At 56.2% G+C, this 18,402-nt stretch overlaps 1 protein-coding gene across 1 annotated transcript; it reads left to right on the top strand.

Moving 5' to 3' along the window:
• The first annotated feature begins 257 nt into the window (after positions 1–257).
• Positions 258–15,383, top strand: PLA2G4F (phospholipase A2 group IVF). The gene is made up of 20 exons (XM_037161817.2): positions 258–452; positions 1,434–1,506; positions 2,105–2,241; positions 2,340–2,468; positions 2,897–2,937; positions 3,179–3,221; positions 3,691–3,760; positions 5,970–6,139; positions 6,267–6,380; positions 6,577–6,614; positions 6,849–6,984; positions 9,075–9,211; positions 9,486–9,708; positions 10,641–10,755; positions 10,981–11,118; positions 11,225–11,332; positions 12,513–12,707; positions 12,958–13,124; positions 13,912–14,098; positions 14,394–15,383. Exons 1-20 carry the CDS (start codon positions 342–344, stop codon positions 14,612–14,614), a joined length of 2,553 nt encoding a protein of 850 aa, XP_037017712.2. The 5' UTR covers positions 258–341; the 3' UTR covers positions 14,615–15,383.
• Positions 15,384–18,402: the final 3,019 nt, after the last annotated feature.

The raw sequence follows: 18,402 nt of genomic DNA, 5'->3' as shown, positions 1-18,402 counted from the left end.
ACCTCCTAGCTGCTGTTCCCTGGGGTGGTCAGCATCCCCTAGAAGGCTGAACGCTTCGGTGGGCTCAGGTATGTTTTCCATAAACAGCTCAATGATAATCAGGGGCTGAGGTTGGGAACCAGAGCATCTCCTGCCTGAAGCAATTGGGCTCCAGTCACTTCCTGGAGCCCTCAAACCCCACCTCCAGCCTCAGGGCCCTGAGTCCTCAGCAGAGCAGCCAGCTCCACCCTCTCCACCCCAGCACCACCCTTCAGACCTGAACAGGCAGTGAGCGTGTGCAGAAGAGAGCAAGGCGGCTCTGGAAAGCAGGCGGCTTCTTGCAGGGAAGGGAGCTGCCAGCCATGCTCTGGGCACTCTGGCCAAGGTGGCCAGCAAGCAAGGGGCTGCCCCTCCTGGGCGTGGTGTGTCTGCGAAAGAGAGAGAACAGGGCACCTCAGTGGAGTCACTGGCAGGTAAAGTACCTGATCTTCCCAGAACGGGGACTGGAGGAGTGCTAGGAGCACAGTCCCCTGGGAAGCCTGAGGCCAGCCCAGGAATTGGATCTTGATCTGGGGTGGGACCAATTTGCTCCAGACAACCTGAGGGAGTTTAAATCCGAGAGGTTGGCCAAGACCTTGGCTCTTGAAAATAATCCCCCCAGTTAGGAATGGAGGGCTAGATCATGTGGTCCTCGCAGCCAGCTGGGTTTGCCTGGGATGCCCCGGCCTGGCTGTTGGGTTTTGAGGAGATGGTTTCACCCCCAAGGGCCCACAGTCTGTTCTCTCCCCTGGGCTTCAGCTGCGGTCTCCCTAGCGACTCGTCTGACCAGTGCAAGCTGGGTGGTGGTTCGTGGCTTCCCTTCAGCTGCCCTCAGCCTCCCAGGCCTTCTAGCCTCTGTCAGGGAGCAAGTAGGTGGGGATGATCACAATTTTCTCTTCTAATATTTAATCTCCATAAGCATATCACTTCACCTCTCATGCTACAACAGTGCCGTGTGGTCTTAGGGGAGTGCCAAGTATGTGGTGCATGATAAACACAACTAGTGAAATGGGATACATGTATTAAGTACTTAGGCCAAGCACTTAATACGGCTTATTGAAAACTCACCGCCACTCTGTGAGAGTATCATCATAAGCCCTGCTTTGTGGATGGGAAAACGGAAGCATACAGAATCCAAGCAACTTGCCAAGGCCACTCCTCTAGTCCATGGTGGAGCTTAGATTTGAAGCCAGCCTGAGTGATTCTGAGGTCCAGGCTTGGCACCAACATGCTGAACTTCCAACACCTGCCCTCCCAAGGCCTCCCGGGTCCCAGGCACTGCAACATCAGTGATCCTGGGCCAGGCCGCTGCTGCCTGACAGGACCAGGGAAACCCGAGCTGGATATCACTGCAAGGAGATCAGGCCGCACACCTGGCTTCCTGAAACTGAGTCCCCTGACTTATATTGTTTCAGCGGGAAACCCACCCATACTATGACCTCCAGGTGAAGGTGCTGAGGGCCAGAAATATCCGGGGCTCAGACCTGTGTGAGTGACCCCTACTTCCAAGCTTTCTCTCCCTTCCTGGAACACTTGGCAGAGCTCAGCCGGGGCGGGCTTGAAATGTTTGTGTTAGGAGGAGGCTGAGGGTTGGTGCTGCCCATGGAGGGAGGCGAAGGAGCCCAGGCTGCAGCCCCAGGGCTGGCAGGCAGGAGCTGGAGGGGGCACTGTGCAGACCCGACTCCTCCCTGAGGCTTGCAGGCAGAGTGGTGACAGCCTGGGAGAGCTCCCTTGCTGCTGCCAGAAGTCAGCGCCCACCTTCCATGAACTCTCCATGCCAGTGCTCACACTGGAGGGGAGTCTGTCACCCAAATCAAGTCCTCTCTGGGAATTAGTTATGCAACGGTCTGTGCTGCCACGTGACCTTTCCAACTGGCCACTGCAGGATTTCCACTCAGGCCAATGGGAGGTGTGACTGGTGGAGATGGAGCCCAGGACAAGGGCTCTCCCTTCATCCCCCCATCCCTGCAACGTGGACAGCCTCCTCTCCTAGTTCTGCACCTTCCCCTCCCACCCCAGCCTCCTTCGGGCACCCTTCTCAGCAATAAGAGCTTGAAGCCAGGATCCCTCCCCGTCCTACTCACAGTGTCCAAAGCTGACTGCTACGTGCAGCTGTGGCTGCCCACAGCCTCTCCCAGCCGCGCCCAGACAAGGGTGATAGCCAACTGCAGTGACCCCGAGTGGAATGAGACCTTCCATTACCAGATACACGGCGCTGTGAAGGTGAGGGCTGGCGAGGGGCCGGGGTGGCGGAAGGAGAGGGCTCCTTCAAGGTGCCTGCCCTGCCTCAGGCTCTCGCTTCCTGCCTGCCCTGTCTCCAGAATGTCCTGGAGCTCACCCTCTATGACAAGGACGTGGTGGGCAGTGACGAACTCTCCGTGCTGCTGTTTGACCTGAAGAGCCTCAAGCCCGGCCAACCCCACAGGCACACCTTCTCACTCAACCAGCAGGTGAGCCGCCCCATCCGCCAGCAACGAGCCGAGCTCAAGTAGAGGGCGGCCAGCACGGGGCACGGAGGGGGCTGCCAGTCGGCAGACCAGGCCTCCAAGACAGAGCCTCCCCCGCCCTGCACCACCGACCCTGCTGCGGGGCTCCTCACACACTTCTTCCCTAAGTAGAACCGACATGTGAGCTCCTTGAGGGCAGAACAGTTTGTCTGTCCTGATCGTTGCTAAATCCTCAGTGCCCAAAACAGCATTCACACAGTCCCGAATGGATGAAACTTCTCATGGAGATGCCACTTCCTTTCCTGTGCCCAAAGAAGCCACAACAGTCTCCTCTTCTAGTCCCTGGAGCTGAGCAGGGCTGGGGGGCAGGGATGACCCCTGAGGCTTCCTGAGCTCTTTGAAAACTGGTGCTTCCTTGCTCCCTCCATTAGGATTCACAAGAGCTACAGGTGGAGTTTGTTCTGGAGAAGAGGTGAGTCCCATTTACTCTGAAACCACGACAGCTCCCAGCCATCAATCGCCAGGTCCTGGGCTGGCCTGGCTCGAGAGGGGATGTCCTGGCCTTGACACCCATTTGAGTGTTGGCCAACCCCCACCACTACCCCCTACCCCTGCCTTGTTCCCCAGGCTCTTCCAACTGCTTTGATCACATTATTATAGTAATAGCCGCCTTGAGGGGCCCAGGTATCCAATGAGCCCTTCCTCCTTTGCAGCCAGGTGCCTGCATCTGAAGTCATCACCAACGGTGTCCTGGTGGTGAGTAGGGAAGACCCCAGTGTGGGGCTGCCCAGGGCTGGGGGTCATTGAGGAGCCCACGATTGAGCCCATCCCACCCACTTGCCTCTCTGAAGGACACTCAACCCCTCCTCAGAGAGGAGGTGTGCTGGGTAGGCTTCTCCAGTGACGAGGGAGAAAGAAACTACCTCCCAGCTGAGTGGACAGCCTTCTGCCCGGTGTGCAGCACAGTGCTCTCGTGGGGCCCAGACTTCTGCCAAATAGGCCACGGTTGGGGGCGGAAGCTCCTCACCTCCTGCCCCTCTCCCGCCAGGGGCCACTCCTGAGTCCTAGGAGGGCAGGCTGCTACAGAAGACCCCTGCCTGCAAGGCACAGGCCCTGGGAAGATTGCTGTGTGGACATTGCCCCCAATACCTCTCCCTTTTACCTCCCCCCACCCCAGTTTGGGCCTTGTGACTGTCTGGCTCCCATGGTCCTCTGCTTTCCTCAGGCTCAGCCCTGTCTGAGGATCCAGGGTGCCCTCAAGGGAGGTGAGACGGCTCCACACAGAAAGTATGGCGGTGAGTCTGACCGGCGGCCTTGGGTCTTTCCTTCTCCCCCAGGGTGTTCAGCCAGCTGCTGATTTCAAGTTGGGTCTGGGTAGAAAGTATTTAACTTTTCACTGCTTAAAGCTGACCAAGGATGAAAAGGATTGTCCTTGAAAATATGCAAGCACAAAGGCTGTATCAGTCCAGCCCCATGGCAGACAGCAGGAAGCACTGACTTGGCTCACACACCGGGTGGTCGGCTGGGGCTGGGCTGATCAAGGTTGGGTGGGCTGGAGTGACCTGGCTCTGTACCGTGTGTCCCTTGTCCACCTTTGTGACTAGTGGACCAGCTTAGGGCAGAGGCACCAGAGAGCAAGCAAGCGCTCAAGCCTTTGGATAATGGCTACCAACATTATGTTATCAAAACAAGTCCCAAGGCTGACCCTAAAGGTGGAGGGCAGGGAATTTAGTCAGTCTTTCCTTGGGAGGAAGTGAAGTCACGTGGCAAAGAGTGAGAACTGCGGGAGACGTGAAGAGCTGGGCCCACACGCAGCTGCCGCAGAGGGCAGCGGCTCTCGAGGAGGGGCCAGGAGGCCAGCGGAGCAGAGGCTGTGAGACAGCCGAGGTCCCCTCCAATGCCGAGTGGCTGAGAGGCTGAGCCTGTAGGATGAGTCCCGCGCGGGTGACAGCAACCCATACTGTGAGTCAGACACCAAACTAAGCATTTAATATGTGTTTTATTGTTTGATCCTCGTAACAGCCCTGTAAAGTAGGTACAATCATTATCCTCTCTTAATTGATGAGACTGAGTCTCGAAGAAGAAACTTGCTTAAGGCCACACAGCCAGCCAGTGAGTGGTGGAGCCAGGGTGAAACCCAGGTCGGGGACCCTGCGGGGTGCCTGCCCTCGCCACCAGAATTGGTTTTTTCTCACCGTGAACAGCACATGCATACCAACCTCGAAACCATGGTGTGAAAAAACTGTATTTTTCTTGTTTTCTCTAATTTCCCCCCACCCCATCCCGGTTCATGTCAAGTCTCCAGGTCTCATTTAATGCCAAGGACTGTGTGTGAGGAGAGGAATTCCACTTGGACCTCTTCTCCTGAGGTGTTTGCCGTCCCCTCTGCCTGGGTGTCATGCTCAGCCATTTCTCTGGGGCCTTCCCTCCTCCCCAGAATGCTGCTAGGAAGAGCGCAGGCCCTGCTGCTCCGGGGCCACAGGCCTCTCTTAGCCTCCTCCCTGCCTGGACTCACCTTCAAGCCTGGGCTGGCTGTCCCTGCTTCTCCCAGCCACCTATTCTCTCTGTGCTCAGGAGCTCACTTCTTTCTTTCACCTCCTCTGCAAACCATCTGTGTTCTCCCAAGATCTTACCCTTTGGGAGCCAAGGGCTGAGATGCTTGCAGTCTGGCCACAAACCTCCTCCAAGGTGATGAGCAAAGAGGTTGAATGGGCAAAAGGGAGGGGAACTATGAGTTGAAAACTGGTAATCAATGTAATAATTAACATGACAGTTACAATCCAATTTTTGTAAAATTGTATATGTATTTTTAAAGATTCTATTTATTTATTTTTAGGCAGAGGGGAAGGGAGAGAAACATCAATGTACAATTGCCTCTTGTGCGCCCCCTACTTGGCCTGCAACCCAGGCATGTGCCCTGACTGGGAATCAAACCAGAGAACCTTTGGTTCACAGGCCAGCACTCAATCCACTGAGCCACGCCAGCCAGGGCTAAAAAGAATAAATTTTAGACGATAGAAAATAATAAGTTTTTTAAAACAAACTTCCTTGTCACTATGATTTTGGAAAAAATACCTGCCCTATGCAGAAAACACAGAAAAGTATAAAGCAAAAAATACAGATCACCTATAATTCTATCTAGAACCCAGAGAAAAGTAACTACATTATAATGTTTAAATTTTCTGTAAAATTATATTTTATATACTTAATATAATAATCTCAAAATCATCAGCCCCATTAGCTCTCCCTCCCTGCCTTTCCCCCTCTCCTAGACAGTGTGTGTTTCCCCCTCACCCCCGGGTTCCCAGTTCTGGCCAGGAGGGCACGTTATAGGGCCCTGAATACCCTTCGTGGTGCCTTTGCTATGGGCCACAGAGCCAGAGTGAGCAGGGTGATGGGTCAATATTCCCAAGAGGAAGAAAACGGGAGTTGCTACTGGGGGCGCTAATGTCAATGAGACACACACCCTGCTCTCTCCTGCTCACCCGGGCCCTCTGCTCCCAGGCTCTAGGCAGGTTCGGCTGGCAGTGCCTGGGGCCTACGAGAAACCACAGCCCTTGCCCCTGCAGCCTCCCGTGGAGGCAAGCCCCCCAGCCACCTTTACCTTCCATGTGAATCCGGTGCTTCGCTCCAGGCTGGATGTGGAGCTGGCGGAGAAGCTCACAGTCCTGGAGGTGAGTGAGCCCAGAGCCTGGAGGAGGCGGGTGATGGAATTAGTCCGAGCAGTGCTCCAGGGCTGCCATGTGGGCACACGCACATTTCCTTCACCCTGGGGGCTCCACAGTGTTCACTTCTCTGCAGAGTGGCCCGAGTGCTGAGTTGGAGGCTCAGAATAGCAACCTGGGTGAGGGGAGCATCCTGCTCTCCTCGCTGACCCTGGGTCAGGAGGAACAGCGCTTGGTGACTCTCGGGGAGGTAAGGCTCAGACTGGGTAGCTGAGGGACGCTGGCCTGCTTTGTGACCCCCAAAAAAGGTCTGGGGGAGGGGGCCTGCGAGGGAGGGTAAGATCAGACCAGCCATGGTTCACATCTGGGCCAGAGTTACTGGAGCAAGAGTGGCGTCAGGTGGGAGAATCCTACCCAGTGTGCTTGCGATGGCTGCTCTCTTTCAGGGCCAGGAGGTGGCTCTGAGTGTGCAGGCAGAAATGAGGTGAGAAAGGCTTGCTTCAGGAGGAAGGCTCTTGGACTGGGCCGGACATGTCAGGGGCTCTCCCGCCTACTCTGCTCAGCTGGGGGTCGGGGGAGGGTTGGGCGTGTCTGGTGCTGGTGGGATCTTCCTGAGGGATTCCACAGAGTGCGGGTCCGCTCCCGTGAAAAAGTGGCTGGGCCCAAGGCTCTCCTCCACCAGTCATTCAGGACCCCAACCCCACCCCACCTGAGGCAGCTCTGGGGACCTTGACCTACGCCTTGGCTTTGACCTCTGTGATGGGGAGCGAGAGTTTCTGGACAAGAGGAAGCAGATCGTGTCCAAGGCCCTGCAGCAGGTGCTGGGATTGAGCCAGGCTCCTGACAGTGGCCAGGTAAGGAATGGAGGAGACCCCAGTGTCCTGAGAACCAAATCCAGTTTCTTCCCTTGAGAGGACTGTGTGGCTAAGATGTGACAGGAAGCCTAGAGGAAGAAGTGTGGGGAGCAGAGGGGGGAGAGGGCGGGCCTGTTCACCTGAGCCGGTTGGAAGAGTCAGGCCCCCATATGTTGTGAGGGCTGAATAGTCTGGCCAAGGGAGGTGAATTAGTCAGCTCCCCTGTCCGACCGGCACACCACAGACTGGGCGGCTTAAACAACGATGTATACTTTCACCTGGAGGCCCGGAGTTCAAGCTCAAGGTGCCATCAGGGCTGGTTTCCAGTGATGCCTCTCCCCCTGACTTGTAGATGGCCACTTTCTTGCTGTGTCCTTAGGAGGCCTCTCCTCCGCGCATGTGCAGGGGGTGGAGCTCCTGTCTCTCCCTCCCACTAGGACCCAGGGCTGTCAGATCGGGCCCCACCTGACGCCCCTTCCTGGCGCTTTCTCCAAATATGCTGTCGGTGTAATCAAAAAGAGAAGTCTCTGGCTAGAAATACACGTAAATGGCAGAATATTCAAGGCTCTCAGAGTTTGCACACTATAAACATAACTAGAAATAAACCTAGAAATGCTCCTAGGAGCAGAGAAAAATCATTTGTTTTGTGATGTAACTGGATCACAAAAGAGACAGTGGCCCTGCATTCTTAGCTATTGGATCAGTCCGTTGTGGTGTAGGAACTACCTAGATCAGCGATCGTGATCATGGATTTCGGGCGGTCAGGTGGGGTGCCGGGCGGTCTGGCCACACGGGAGGTTTAGCCGAGGAGGTCACGTGTCGGACTGGAGGCGGCCAGCCAGTGTGCCGTGCTGACGACAATCTGTACAATGTCTGACGAAGGACTGAGAGGTTTAGTCAAGTTTAAGAGTTTAATCGTCAAGGATGGATTTATTGTTTTTCCTCAAGCTTCAGGTTCTGTGGATAATTTAGCCGTAAGGCTGAGAAGAGACCCCATTAATTTTTCCTTTATTTTTTCTTCAGTAATCACATTGGGCTTCTACATTGGGACTGGGGTGGGGAGGTGAGGAAACAGCAGACAGAAGGAAAGGCAGGGCTGAGGTGAGGCCAGTGGGGAATCAGGGACAAGCTGTGGCCTTTCCCAGGCTGCGCATGTTGTCGGGGGTGAAGCCCGCGCCCCGTGCCCCGCACTGACCAGCCAAGCAAGCCTGGGGCATCTGTGAGGGCAGTACCACTCCGTGCTGGGCTCCGTTCTGCAGGGGGTGGGTCAGGCGGGCACAGACCCTGCCTGCAGGAGCTCTGTCTCCTCCAGTTCTCTAAAGCAGTGGTGCCCTTGCTGTACAGTGGCCAGGGAACATTTTCCTTTTAAGACAGGAGAATAAAGGGCAGAGAAAGGAACCCAAAATCTGGGTGAAAGGAGTGACACCCACGTGGAAAAGCTAAGCAGCTAAAACACTTCCAGTCAGACCCACAGGCACCTCTCCTGTGGGTGGAGGCCCAGGCTGCTTGGTGGTTTCTGTGACCTTAGCTTAGTGGTTCTCAACTGGGGGCAATTCAGCCCCCCAGTCCCATCCCACCCAGGGGACATTTGTCAGTGTCTAGAGACACGTTTTATTGTGACAGCTGTGTGGGGGGAGAGGGATGATATTGGCATCTGCTGGGTAAAGGCCAGGGGTGCCGCGAAATAGCTCTAACACAGAGGACAGACCCTCACAAGAGAGTTATCTGGACCACAATTATCAGTGGTGCCAGGACTGAGGAGCCCCACTGTAGCTGTTTGGGGTGAGTCCGCTACACCTTGCAGGCACATCCTTCCCTGGTGTGATGGTCTGGAGCTGTCCCTGGAGTCGCACTGCTATAGATTGCTAGCCCATCACTTACCACCTGCATGACTGGGGGCACATTCTCTCACCTGCCTGTGCCTCCCAGTCCCCTCCTCTGTACAACTGGGGTCTCACTGGGCTGCTGGGAGGGTTCAGTGCAGTAATACATGTGAGGCGCTTGGATAGAAGCCCGGCATTCCGGGCAGTGCTGCACGAATGAGCGGCAGTGGTGGAAGATGTGGCTGTCTCTGTTACTGCCGTGCCCAGGTGCCTGTGGTGGCTGTGCTGGGCTCTGGAGGTGGGACCCGTGCCATGTCTTCTCTGTATGGCAGCCTGGCAGCGCTGCAGGAACTCAGCCTCCTGGACACTGTGACCTACCTGAGTGGGGTCTCTGGGTCCACCTGGTGAGTGAGGTGGGAGCAGGGCACAGAGTAAAGAAGAGCTCTCAAGGGACAGGGGTGTGACCAGGTGATTTGGTGGAGTCCCAGGTGGGGGCTGCCCCGAAGGGGGCCTGAAGGGGCAGGAAGGGACTGAGTCCCCAGGGACCCCCTGAGCGGGTGATGCAGGGCAGTGAGTATCAGTGATGGGGAAGAGGGGTCACTCACAGACACCTGCCTTCCTCTCTCCCTTTGCTGTGTTCCCCTGCCCTTAACTGCCCCCAATTCCCTTCATGTCCAGGTGCATCTCCACACTGTACAAGGACCCAGCTTGGTCCCAGGTGGCTTTGCAGGGCCCCATGGAGCATGCCCGGGCCCGGGTCTGCAGCAGTAAGGTGGGCGCAGTGTCCACGGAGCGCCTACAATACTACGCTCAGGAACTGCAGAACCTGGAAAGCAATGGCCACAGCGTTTCCTTCATTGACCTCTGGGGCCTCCTCATTGAGTATTTCCTATACGAGGAGGTAAGAGAGGAGCAGGTGACAAACATGGCTCCCCTCCACCTCTGTCCCTCTAGCACCTGATTCTGCCTTAGCCACTAGGCTAAGATCTGAGATTTGCAAAGCTATCCCTTAGGTCTGAGCTCCCTGGGGGCAAAGGGTCAGATTCCAGGGTGGGGGGCAAAGTGGGGGGCGAGGGTTGACACCCCTTTATCTTTCCTGGCTCCTAATCCCTGGGGAGGGAGAGGCTGGTCTGCAGTTCTCAGGTCTGTTTGCATATTAGAATCACATGTGCATCTTTTCAATAACGCCCCATGCCCGAGCCGCACGTCCAGAGTCACTGATTTTCACAGGGCCTGGGGCAGAGCACTGGCACACGTGTGTTTTGAAAGTGTTGCAAGTGATTCCAAAATGCCCTCTGAGGGAGGCAGACCACCTCTCTCACCCACTGGCCGAGAGACCACCTGGTGGCTTCTCCTGGAACTGCAAACCCAGAAGCCCTGGGGGATGAGCGATTCAGAGTGGGTGAGGGGCGAACCTTGGGTGCCTGGCCCCCTGGCGGGTTCCTATTCGTTGTGGATGTATATCACAGGTTATTTCTAACTCCTAAGAAAAGAATTGATGTTTTCCAGTGATTGGCTTCTTAAAGAAAGCAGACTGGATTTTCAGTTATTCCCTTAAAAGTGTCACCCTGACTCTCTGTGGTTTTGATATACTTTCTTGAATGGGAAAGAAGGTGGAAGGGTGTTCCCAGTGCCTCTGGAACGACACAAAACTCGCATCGGCCTTACCTCTGCTGCAGCCTAAAGCCTGCCCCTGAGAGAGCTGTCTCTGGACCACCGGCCTTGGCGGACCACCACGAGTCGCCACACCCTGCAGGGTGCCGGCCTCAGGCTGTGGGGGCAGAAGAAGAGAATGCCCACAAAGCCTATCAGCTTCCCTTCTTTTCTGCCCAGGAAAACCCTGCCAAGCTCTCCGACCAGCAGGAGGCTGTGAGCCAGGGCCAGAACCCTTATCCCATCTACGCGGGTGTCAACGTCCACCCCAACATCAGCGGGGAAGACTTCGCAGGTGCCTGGGTGTGCAGACACAAGAAGTGGGCGGGGGCAACGGCAGGTCAGAGGGCAAGAGAGGCCAGGCTCTCAAGGATACAGATGGGAGCCTTGGAGCACAGCACAGATGCTGTGTCCTGCTGCAGGCAAGGCACAGCTTCTCGCTCGGTGGTGAGGGCGAGGGGGAACGCTGGCATCCTGGTGGGAAGCCCCTGGTAACATTCCCTGTACTCTGGGTCCCCAGAGTGGTGCGAGTTCACCCCCTACGAGGTTGGCTTCCCCAAATATGGGGCTTACGTTCCCACCAAGCTCTTTGGCTCAGAGTTCTTCATGGGGCAACTGCTGAGGCCCTGGCCGGAGCCCCGGATATGCTACCTGCAGGGTGAGTCCAAGGTGGAGGGTTGGGGATAGGGCAGGCGCCGGGCCAGGCCCCGAAGTGGATGTGGGTGGAGGAGTCATGGGGACCAGGGCCCTGTCTGTCTCCTAAGGTATGTGGGGCAGCGCCTTTGCAGCCAGCCTGGACGAGATCTTCCAGAAGACCGCTGGCTCCAGCCTCGGCTTCCTGAACTGGTACCGAGGCTGTGTGAACGTCACAGGTGAGGGTTCAGACCTGACCCCCAATCCCCTCCATTCTTTCCAGCACTAGGGCCCTGGCAGAGGCATAGAGAGTGAGGGAGGGGATGGTAAAGGACCAGCTGTCCCACTGGATTCAGAGGAGTCCTGAGGAAAGGAGGTCCCCGGGGAGGCAGTGTGGGAGGGGCCGGGGAGGGCGCAAGTCAGAAATCCCGGTGGGGTGATATAATCAGGCGACACCTTTGAATTCTCTGCTTGGGCTCCAGTGAGGTCAGCTTGGTCCAGGATCCCTGGGCACCTGGTTTGATACTCTGTCCCCGCACCTAAAGGCTCCTCTTCGGCCCGCTCCTTGTGTGGCCTATGAGCTCCCCACTTTGAGGAATACCTTTCCCACCTTTCTCCCCTGGATAACTTTGCCCAACTCTTTCATTTATTTTTATTTATTTATTTTAGACAGAGGGGAAGGGAGGGAGAAAGAGGGAGAGAAACATCAATGTGCAGTTGCCTCTCATGCACCCCCTACTGGAGACCTGACTTGGCCAACAACCCAGGCATGTGCCCTGACTGGGAATTGAACCGGCAACCCTTTGGTTCACAGGCTGGTGCTCAGCTCACTGAGCCACACCAGCCAGGGCTGCCCAACTCTTAAAAGATTTAGCTGAGTCATCATTTTGTCAGGGAGTTTCTCTGCTCCACTCCATCCCTCTCATCTGATAAGGGTGTGGCCACCAAGGTCCCTGCAATGCTGCAAGCACAGCCCTCACTGTCCCCCACCCCCGCCAGGGCCTTGTTAGGGCTCATTTTCTCCCTAGGACTCTCCCCTAAGTGGGTGCAAGCCCTGGGGGCTGGGCCCTGGCCACCTTCGCGTCCCTCCTGCCCAGCGCAGTGCCCGGCATGTAGCAACTGCTCAGTAGGCGTTTACGGGATGAAATTCTGGTTAGAAGTTGTATATACAACTGTATTTTCAGAAGGGTGGGAAATAAATTATTATTTAATAAATGCAATGTCATAGACAACTTTGAAAAACATGGGAAACATTAAAGAAAAATGTCATTTAAAAGGGATTCTGGGCAGCAGTGGTCAGAGGCCTGGGGGGCCGAGCAGGGGAGGGGGGAGGAGGAGGGGTGTCAGGAGGAGACGGGGGTGGGGGGCTCCCCAGAGCCATAAAGGCCACTGGACAAAGGATGGCACCACCCTCACTAGATGACTGCCAGAAGCTTCAGCGGCACGACCCCACGAGGCTGCGAACGAGGCTCTTCACCCCCCAGGGGCCCTTCTCCCAGGCAGTGCTAGACTTATTCACCTCGAGATTCACCTCTGCGGAGAACTTCAACTTCACCCGGGGCCTCTGTCTGCACAAGGACTATGTGGCCTGCAGGGATTTCGTGGCCTGGAAAGGTGGGTGCTCCCCTGGGGGAGGGGCCTCTTTCTGGCTCTGGCTCTGGCTCATTTGTTTGACCTGGGGTTTGGGTGTGGCCTCCTGCTGTCCAGAGGCTGATGGGGGACGACTGTGCTGGGCTGGGACGGGCTGGAACACCTCAGAGTGGTGGTCCGAGAGAGGGGCAGGAGCCGAGATCTCTAAGAGAGGGGTGCTCCCAATGGTAAGAGAAGAGGGCTGCTCAGAAAAGACGTATTTGTGCCCGCGCAGACTCTCACCCAGACGCCTTCCCCAACTGGCTCACTCCCATGCGGGACTGCCTGTCGCTGGTGGACGGGGGCTTCGCCATCAACTCTCCCTTCCCGCTGAGCCTGCCGCCGCAGAGAGCGGTGGACCTCTTCGTGTCCTTCGACTACTCCCTGGATGCGCCTTTTGAGGTGCGAGTGGGTGTCTTCTATTCAGGTGGCCCAAGCGGGTGTTCGGGGACTCCCCTAGAGGAGGGCCTGGGTCCCCATCTGCAGGGGATGCCCTGTGCACACTGTGCGTGGCGCTGGTGTCCCCGGTCAGAGGATGGGGTTGCTGAGGTCCTGGGAGCATGTGGGAGTTGGGAGAGGAGGCGAAAGAGGGTCCGGTCCGCAGGTGTCTTCTCTCCTGGTGAAGAGAAGACCCCGGGTGTGAGCCCTGCCTGTTCCTGATGTCATTCCTTGCTCCCGTCAGGGCTTGCTGTCCCTTTGTTACTATGACGATAGCAGAGCCCTCAGGGTCCCCTCGGGCATCTCTCAAACCCTGTGTGGTGGTGAACAGGTTTCACCACCCGGGTGTGGGTTCTCACCGTGCTGTTGGCCAGCTCTTCCCTCTTTGATCTCTTCTTCCTCCCCCTCCTCTTGGGTCCAGTGAGACCTCTATAACCACCCAGTCTCAACCCTGTGAGAGTGGAGTCAGCCCCCTAAGAGGGAGCGGGGAGGGTCAGAGAAGGGCAGGGGTGGGGAGTCACAGGGAGGGATGACCGTGAGCATGCCGGTGATGACCGTCAATCTGCAACACCGCCCCACTGGAGAGCGATTCCCATTTTTAGTTTAGAAACGGAGAAGTGGGCTCCAAAAGGTTATGCCACCTGCCTAAAGTCACAGCCAGAAGGAGGCAGAGCTGGCCTCGAAACCTGGGCGTGTGTGAGTCCATCTAGGTGCAGGGCCGGCCAGGTCAGAAGCCTGCCTCCCCACCCAGGTCTTACAGACGACAGAGAAGTACTGCCTGGACCGAGGCATCCCCTTCCCCAAAATCGAGGTGCTCCCTGAGGACCTGGAGGAGCCCCGTGAGTGCTACCTGTTTGCCACGGATGAGGACCCCCGGTCACCCATTGTGCTACACTTCCCCCTGGTCAACCGTACCTTCCGTACACACCTGGCCCCAGGTGAGGGGAAGCCCTGGGCCTGAGTCTGGCCCACAGAGCCCTGGGAGGGTGACAGGGTGCTGTTCTGAGAGTGGGTCCCCTTAATGAGGTAGCCTGGTGTGCTTCCTGAAGAGCCCGAGCCGGCCACTGCGGCCCAATGCATGCTGGACCGCAGCACTGGCACTGGCCTGGCTCCTCCTGATGGGCGAGAGGGCAGAGATGGCCCCAGCTGTTCTGGGGAAAGGGGCTCCTGGGCTGGCAGCTCCTAGCCGCAGAGGAGCTGCAGCCTGGTCTCTCCTCCCCTCCCCTCCCACAGGTGTGGAGCGACAGACAGCTGAGGAGAAGGCTTTTGGGGACTTTGACATCAACGGGCCAGACACACCCTACGGCATGATGAACTTTACCTATGAGCCCGAGGAGTTTGATCGGCTGGTGGCCCTGAGTCGATACAATGTTCTGAATAATGTAGAGACCATCAAGCAGGCCCTCCAGCTGGCTCTGGACCGGCGGCAGGCGGGGGCTGGGGCCGGAGACTGACCCAGTCTGCAGCTGGGAGACTGGGACACAGGAGGGACTGTGAGGCTCCAGCCCAGAACGTGGTAGAGGGAGGGGCGGGCTCTGCGGGGCTTCTGCTTCGCATCGTGCTGGGACCTGCCTTAAGGTGCCCCAGGCCCCAGAATTGTCTTGCAGAATTACAGCTTGGACATGGGGCAGAGACCTTCTGGTGTGTGTTTCTGGGGCAAGATGGGGCAGTATGTCTCTGCGGGGGCTCTTGGGCAGAAGCAAGCCACGCTCACTTTGCAGTGGAGTGTGTAGAGGGGATGGAGGTAATGGTCTAGCCCCACGGCCCACCCCACACGCAGAAGGACCTCAGACCCTCACCAGAATGGGAGCTGTGAGAGCTGGGGTGGAGGTTACTCTGCTTAAACTGGGACCAGAAGCGAAGATGCATCCACTCAATCCACACTTGCGCCCGTGGCCGAATCCCTGACCCCCTCTCCTCCATGGCCCAGCCCTGGCCCCATCCCTGTCCTTGTTCCCAGCTCCTGGCTGCAGTGTTAGTGCAATTGAGAATGAAGGGGGACCACGTGGGTTGCCAGTCTGGGTCACCAACTCCATCGTCCTTTTTGCTAACCTTTCTTCACTCTCCAGCCTCCCCCATCCCTCCTCGTAGCCCACCACCCTTCTCTGCTCAGCCTCCTGAAGGCTGTGCGGTGATGACCCACCCAGGCCAGACTCCATTTCAAGGTGTGCATGTTGTCTGCCTGCTGCCTCCTTAACTCAGGTCGCGTTCCCTTGTCACATGTCCAGCTCCCACCTCACACAGGTGGGCTCACCACTCCCAGCAGGGTGTGTCTAGAGGGCGTGTCCACTAATCAAGGGGCAGAGTGAATGTGTACCTGCAAGTGTGTGCGTGTTCCTAGTGAAGGCAGGCTGGGGAGCACCTGCCTGTCGGCCAGGGATGGGCAGTGGAGGAAGGAGTCTGGCTGGGAGCCCCGGCACCTGGGTTCCTGCCCCTTTCGCAGACACAGCCGATGATCCCAGCAATCTCTCTCACTCCCTGCTCCTCATTTCTCCGGACCCACCTGGGACCCTTCAAACACCTGGAGCCTCTCCAGCTTGGGTAGATTTTAGGTCTATGAAGAGGAGGTCGCTCCAACCAGGTTTGGTCTGGGGGACCCCCAGGCCCGCTGCTTCTGGCCCTCAGCCTCTGCAGCCTCATAGGCCTGTTCTCCTCAGCCCTGCCCCAGGCTCCCTGGGGCCCTTTTGGGGGGCCCAGCTGGCATGCTCACTGGGACACTTGCCCCCCATTGCCCTCCACCAGGAGCGCACTCCCTGGCTGCACCTCCTGCCTCACTCTCTCACAAGCATATTCTCCAGGACCAAAGTCACACTTCCCTTTTCAAGCAGGGACACCTCTCCAAGGAAGCCTCACACATCCTGACTCTGGGAAGAAGACCCTAGTTTGGGTTTCCAGCTGAGAGGAAGGTGGCTCAGCCTGTGTCTCTGGCCTGGGACCCCCCAAGCCTCTTGCTGGACATGAGCTGGGGAGCCTGTAAGAGCCGGGCCTCAAAAGGGCCAGTGCTGTTGGCTTGGGGGGGGGGTGTGCTTGGTTCCCTCCTGCCTCCTGACCATCGCTGCCCATGGCAGGCCACTGCCACCACAGCCTCTGGGGCTCAGCAGTAACAGGTTCCCTTTGGGGCAGCTCCAGGCTAGTCCCTAAGCTCCTGTGATGGCAACTGTCCTCACCGCTGCCCAGCATCATCGATAACAGCTTTATTAGGACCTCCAAAAACCTCGCAACCTAGAGCTTCGTAGATTTCTTAGGACTAGGAACTCATGGAGTCCACAGAGTTCTTACACCTTCACAGAGGTCAAAACTTAGAATCTTTAGTCTGTTTTATTTAACGTTTCATACAGTCTCAGGCTATCTCTGACGCCGGAAAATAAACCCCCAAGGGAAGAAATTCTTGTCTGTTTTGTCTGCTGCTGTATCCCCAGTGCTTAGAACAGTGGCTGGCACAGAGAGAGTGCTCAGTGAGTGTTGGACATATAAATGAGTGGGACACTACAGTCTGAAGAGATGGGTCATAGCCTACCAGCCATGCAAAGGTGTCGAACATTCTACGCCAGTGGTTCTTAACCCCCTTGGATCTTCTTGAAAAGCTTCTGAAACCCATGGGCCCGCTCCTCCCCCCAATGCAAAGATTCATGAAAAGTTTCATACAACAAAGTCTCTGCCTCATGAGACAGTCGCCATCCCTGGGGCAGAGGGAGCCGGTGCCTGCCCTCCCAGGGCAGCAAGTCTGGTGAAGAAAGCAGGCGTGTGGGCTTGTGCAGAGCTGGCAGGCACCTTAGTTCTCTCAGATGTATAGGAAAGGCTGCATTGGCTCCGATTAGATCTGGGAAGACATAATGAGACAAGCTGGGAGGGCAGGGAGGAGGAGGCAGGTCTGGTGCTCCAGCCAAGAAACTGGTCAGCAGCTGGAGAATGATGAAACGTCTCCAGGATCCAATGTGGGAGCCAATAGCAGTGAGGAGTTGGGGGTCAAAGATGACCTGCCGGTTTGGCTCCTGCTCCCAGGTGAGGAGGAGTTTGAGTCCACGTCTACTCCATTTCTATTCCCATTTCCAGCATGTTCCCATAATGGTGAACGTAAGTTTCAGGGTCCTGAAGGTGACTAGGGTGAACTTGGCCGGAAGAATGCAGAGGTAAGCTTGGTGCCCTCTGAGACCGGGTAGAAACCCAAGGGTGCGGCATCATTCTTTAGCTGGTCAGAGTTTTTCATCTTGCAAAGGGAGAGAAAGTGCAGCCACCGAGGCTGTGATGCGTGGCTGCACAGGCTGCACACGGCACAACTCTGCAGGTGCCACTCCTGTGAACTGACAATGTGAACTTGCCGCGCGCGGTCCAGCCGCAGCGGGTCAAAGGGTCCCCTCGAGGTGAAGGTAGGAGTCGGCTTGGAAATCAGGCAACTACACAGCTCAAGGCAGGTGATGCTCTGAAGACGTTTATTGAGAATCAAGCAGGGTTTTTATAATTTTTTACTTGGTTAGCAGTTCTGGTTTCATGGGTTTTGTGGTTTCTCAAAGTTCCTGAAACAGGAACTTGGCTGTCTGATCTAAGCTTGTTGACGCAGGTATCCTATTCTTTGTTCTGTGTCTGGGTTAATATTAGAAATGGGTTGGTGGGTAATTATGCCCTCTAGGTTGACCTGTATACTTGTCTATGCCTTTTCTTATTTCCTCTTCTGCTAAGGGCTGTAATTCTTTGAGTTCTTCTAAAATCTCTTTATATCTAGTTGGCCATATTCTAGAGTAGTATCTTAAGAGACTTTTCTTACTCCTATTTTTCTTTGAGCAGTCATACATTTTTCTGGGGTGTTGTCTGATCTTGCTAGTCTTTCTGCCCAGGGTAGGCTTTTTACTGTTATATTTTTCCTATTCTTTGAAACCTACTTTACCCTATTTTTACCCCAGACCCCATAGTACGGAAGTGTGGGTCTGGGGGGTGTAGGGACTACTTGAAGGCCCTTAGCTCCCTTAGGTGGGTACCACGGCCTTCCCTTAAGGAGATACGCTGGTCCCCATGGAGTTTTTACGGTTGGTGGAATACTCCTGGGTCTATTCTTAGGTTTTGGAGGGGCTTTTGCCCCATAGGGCTATTCCTACGTTGCAGGGGGCTTTCAAGGGTACTTCTTTCAAGTTTCTCTAGGAGTTCTTCTATAGACATGTTTTGTACTTTGATTCCCTCTAAGAAAGCAGTGAGATCATCTCCTGATTTCCCAGAGTTTTCTAACTTATCTTGGGTGTTTTTCCGATGA

Source organism: Artibeus jamaicensis, unplaced genomic scaffold, assembly GCF_021234435.1.
Source record: "Artibeus jamaicensis isolate MK-2021 breed Jamaican fruit bat unplaced genomic scaffold, CSHL_Jam_final contig_1132, whole genome shotgun sequence".
In the NCBI taxonomy this organism is placed as follows: domain Eukaryota; kingdom Metazoa; phylum Chordata; class Mammalia; order Chiroptera; family Phyllostomidae; genus Artibeus; species Artibeus jamaicensis.
This window is presented reverse-complemented; position numbering and strand designations above follow the sequence as displayed.

Coding starts and splice junctions, on each gene's coding strand:
- PLA2G4F (XM_037161817.2), top strand. CDS start 342: ATGCTCTGGGCACTCTGGCCAAGGTGGCCAGCAAGCAAGGGGCTGCCC. Junction 2,242..2,339: donor AGATACACGGCGCTGTGAAG/GTGAGGGCTGGC, acceptor CCCTGTCTCCAG/AATGTCCTGGAGCTCACCCT. Junction 6,985..9,074: donor AGGCTCCTGACAGTGGCCAG/GTAAGGAATGGA, acceptor TGCCGTGCCCAG/GTGCCTGTGGTGGCTGTGCT.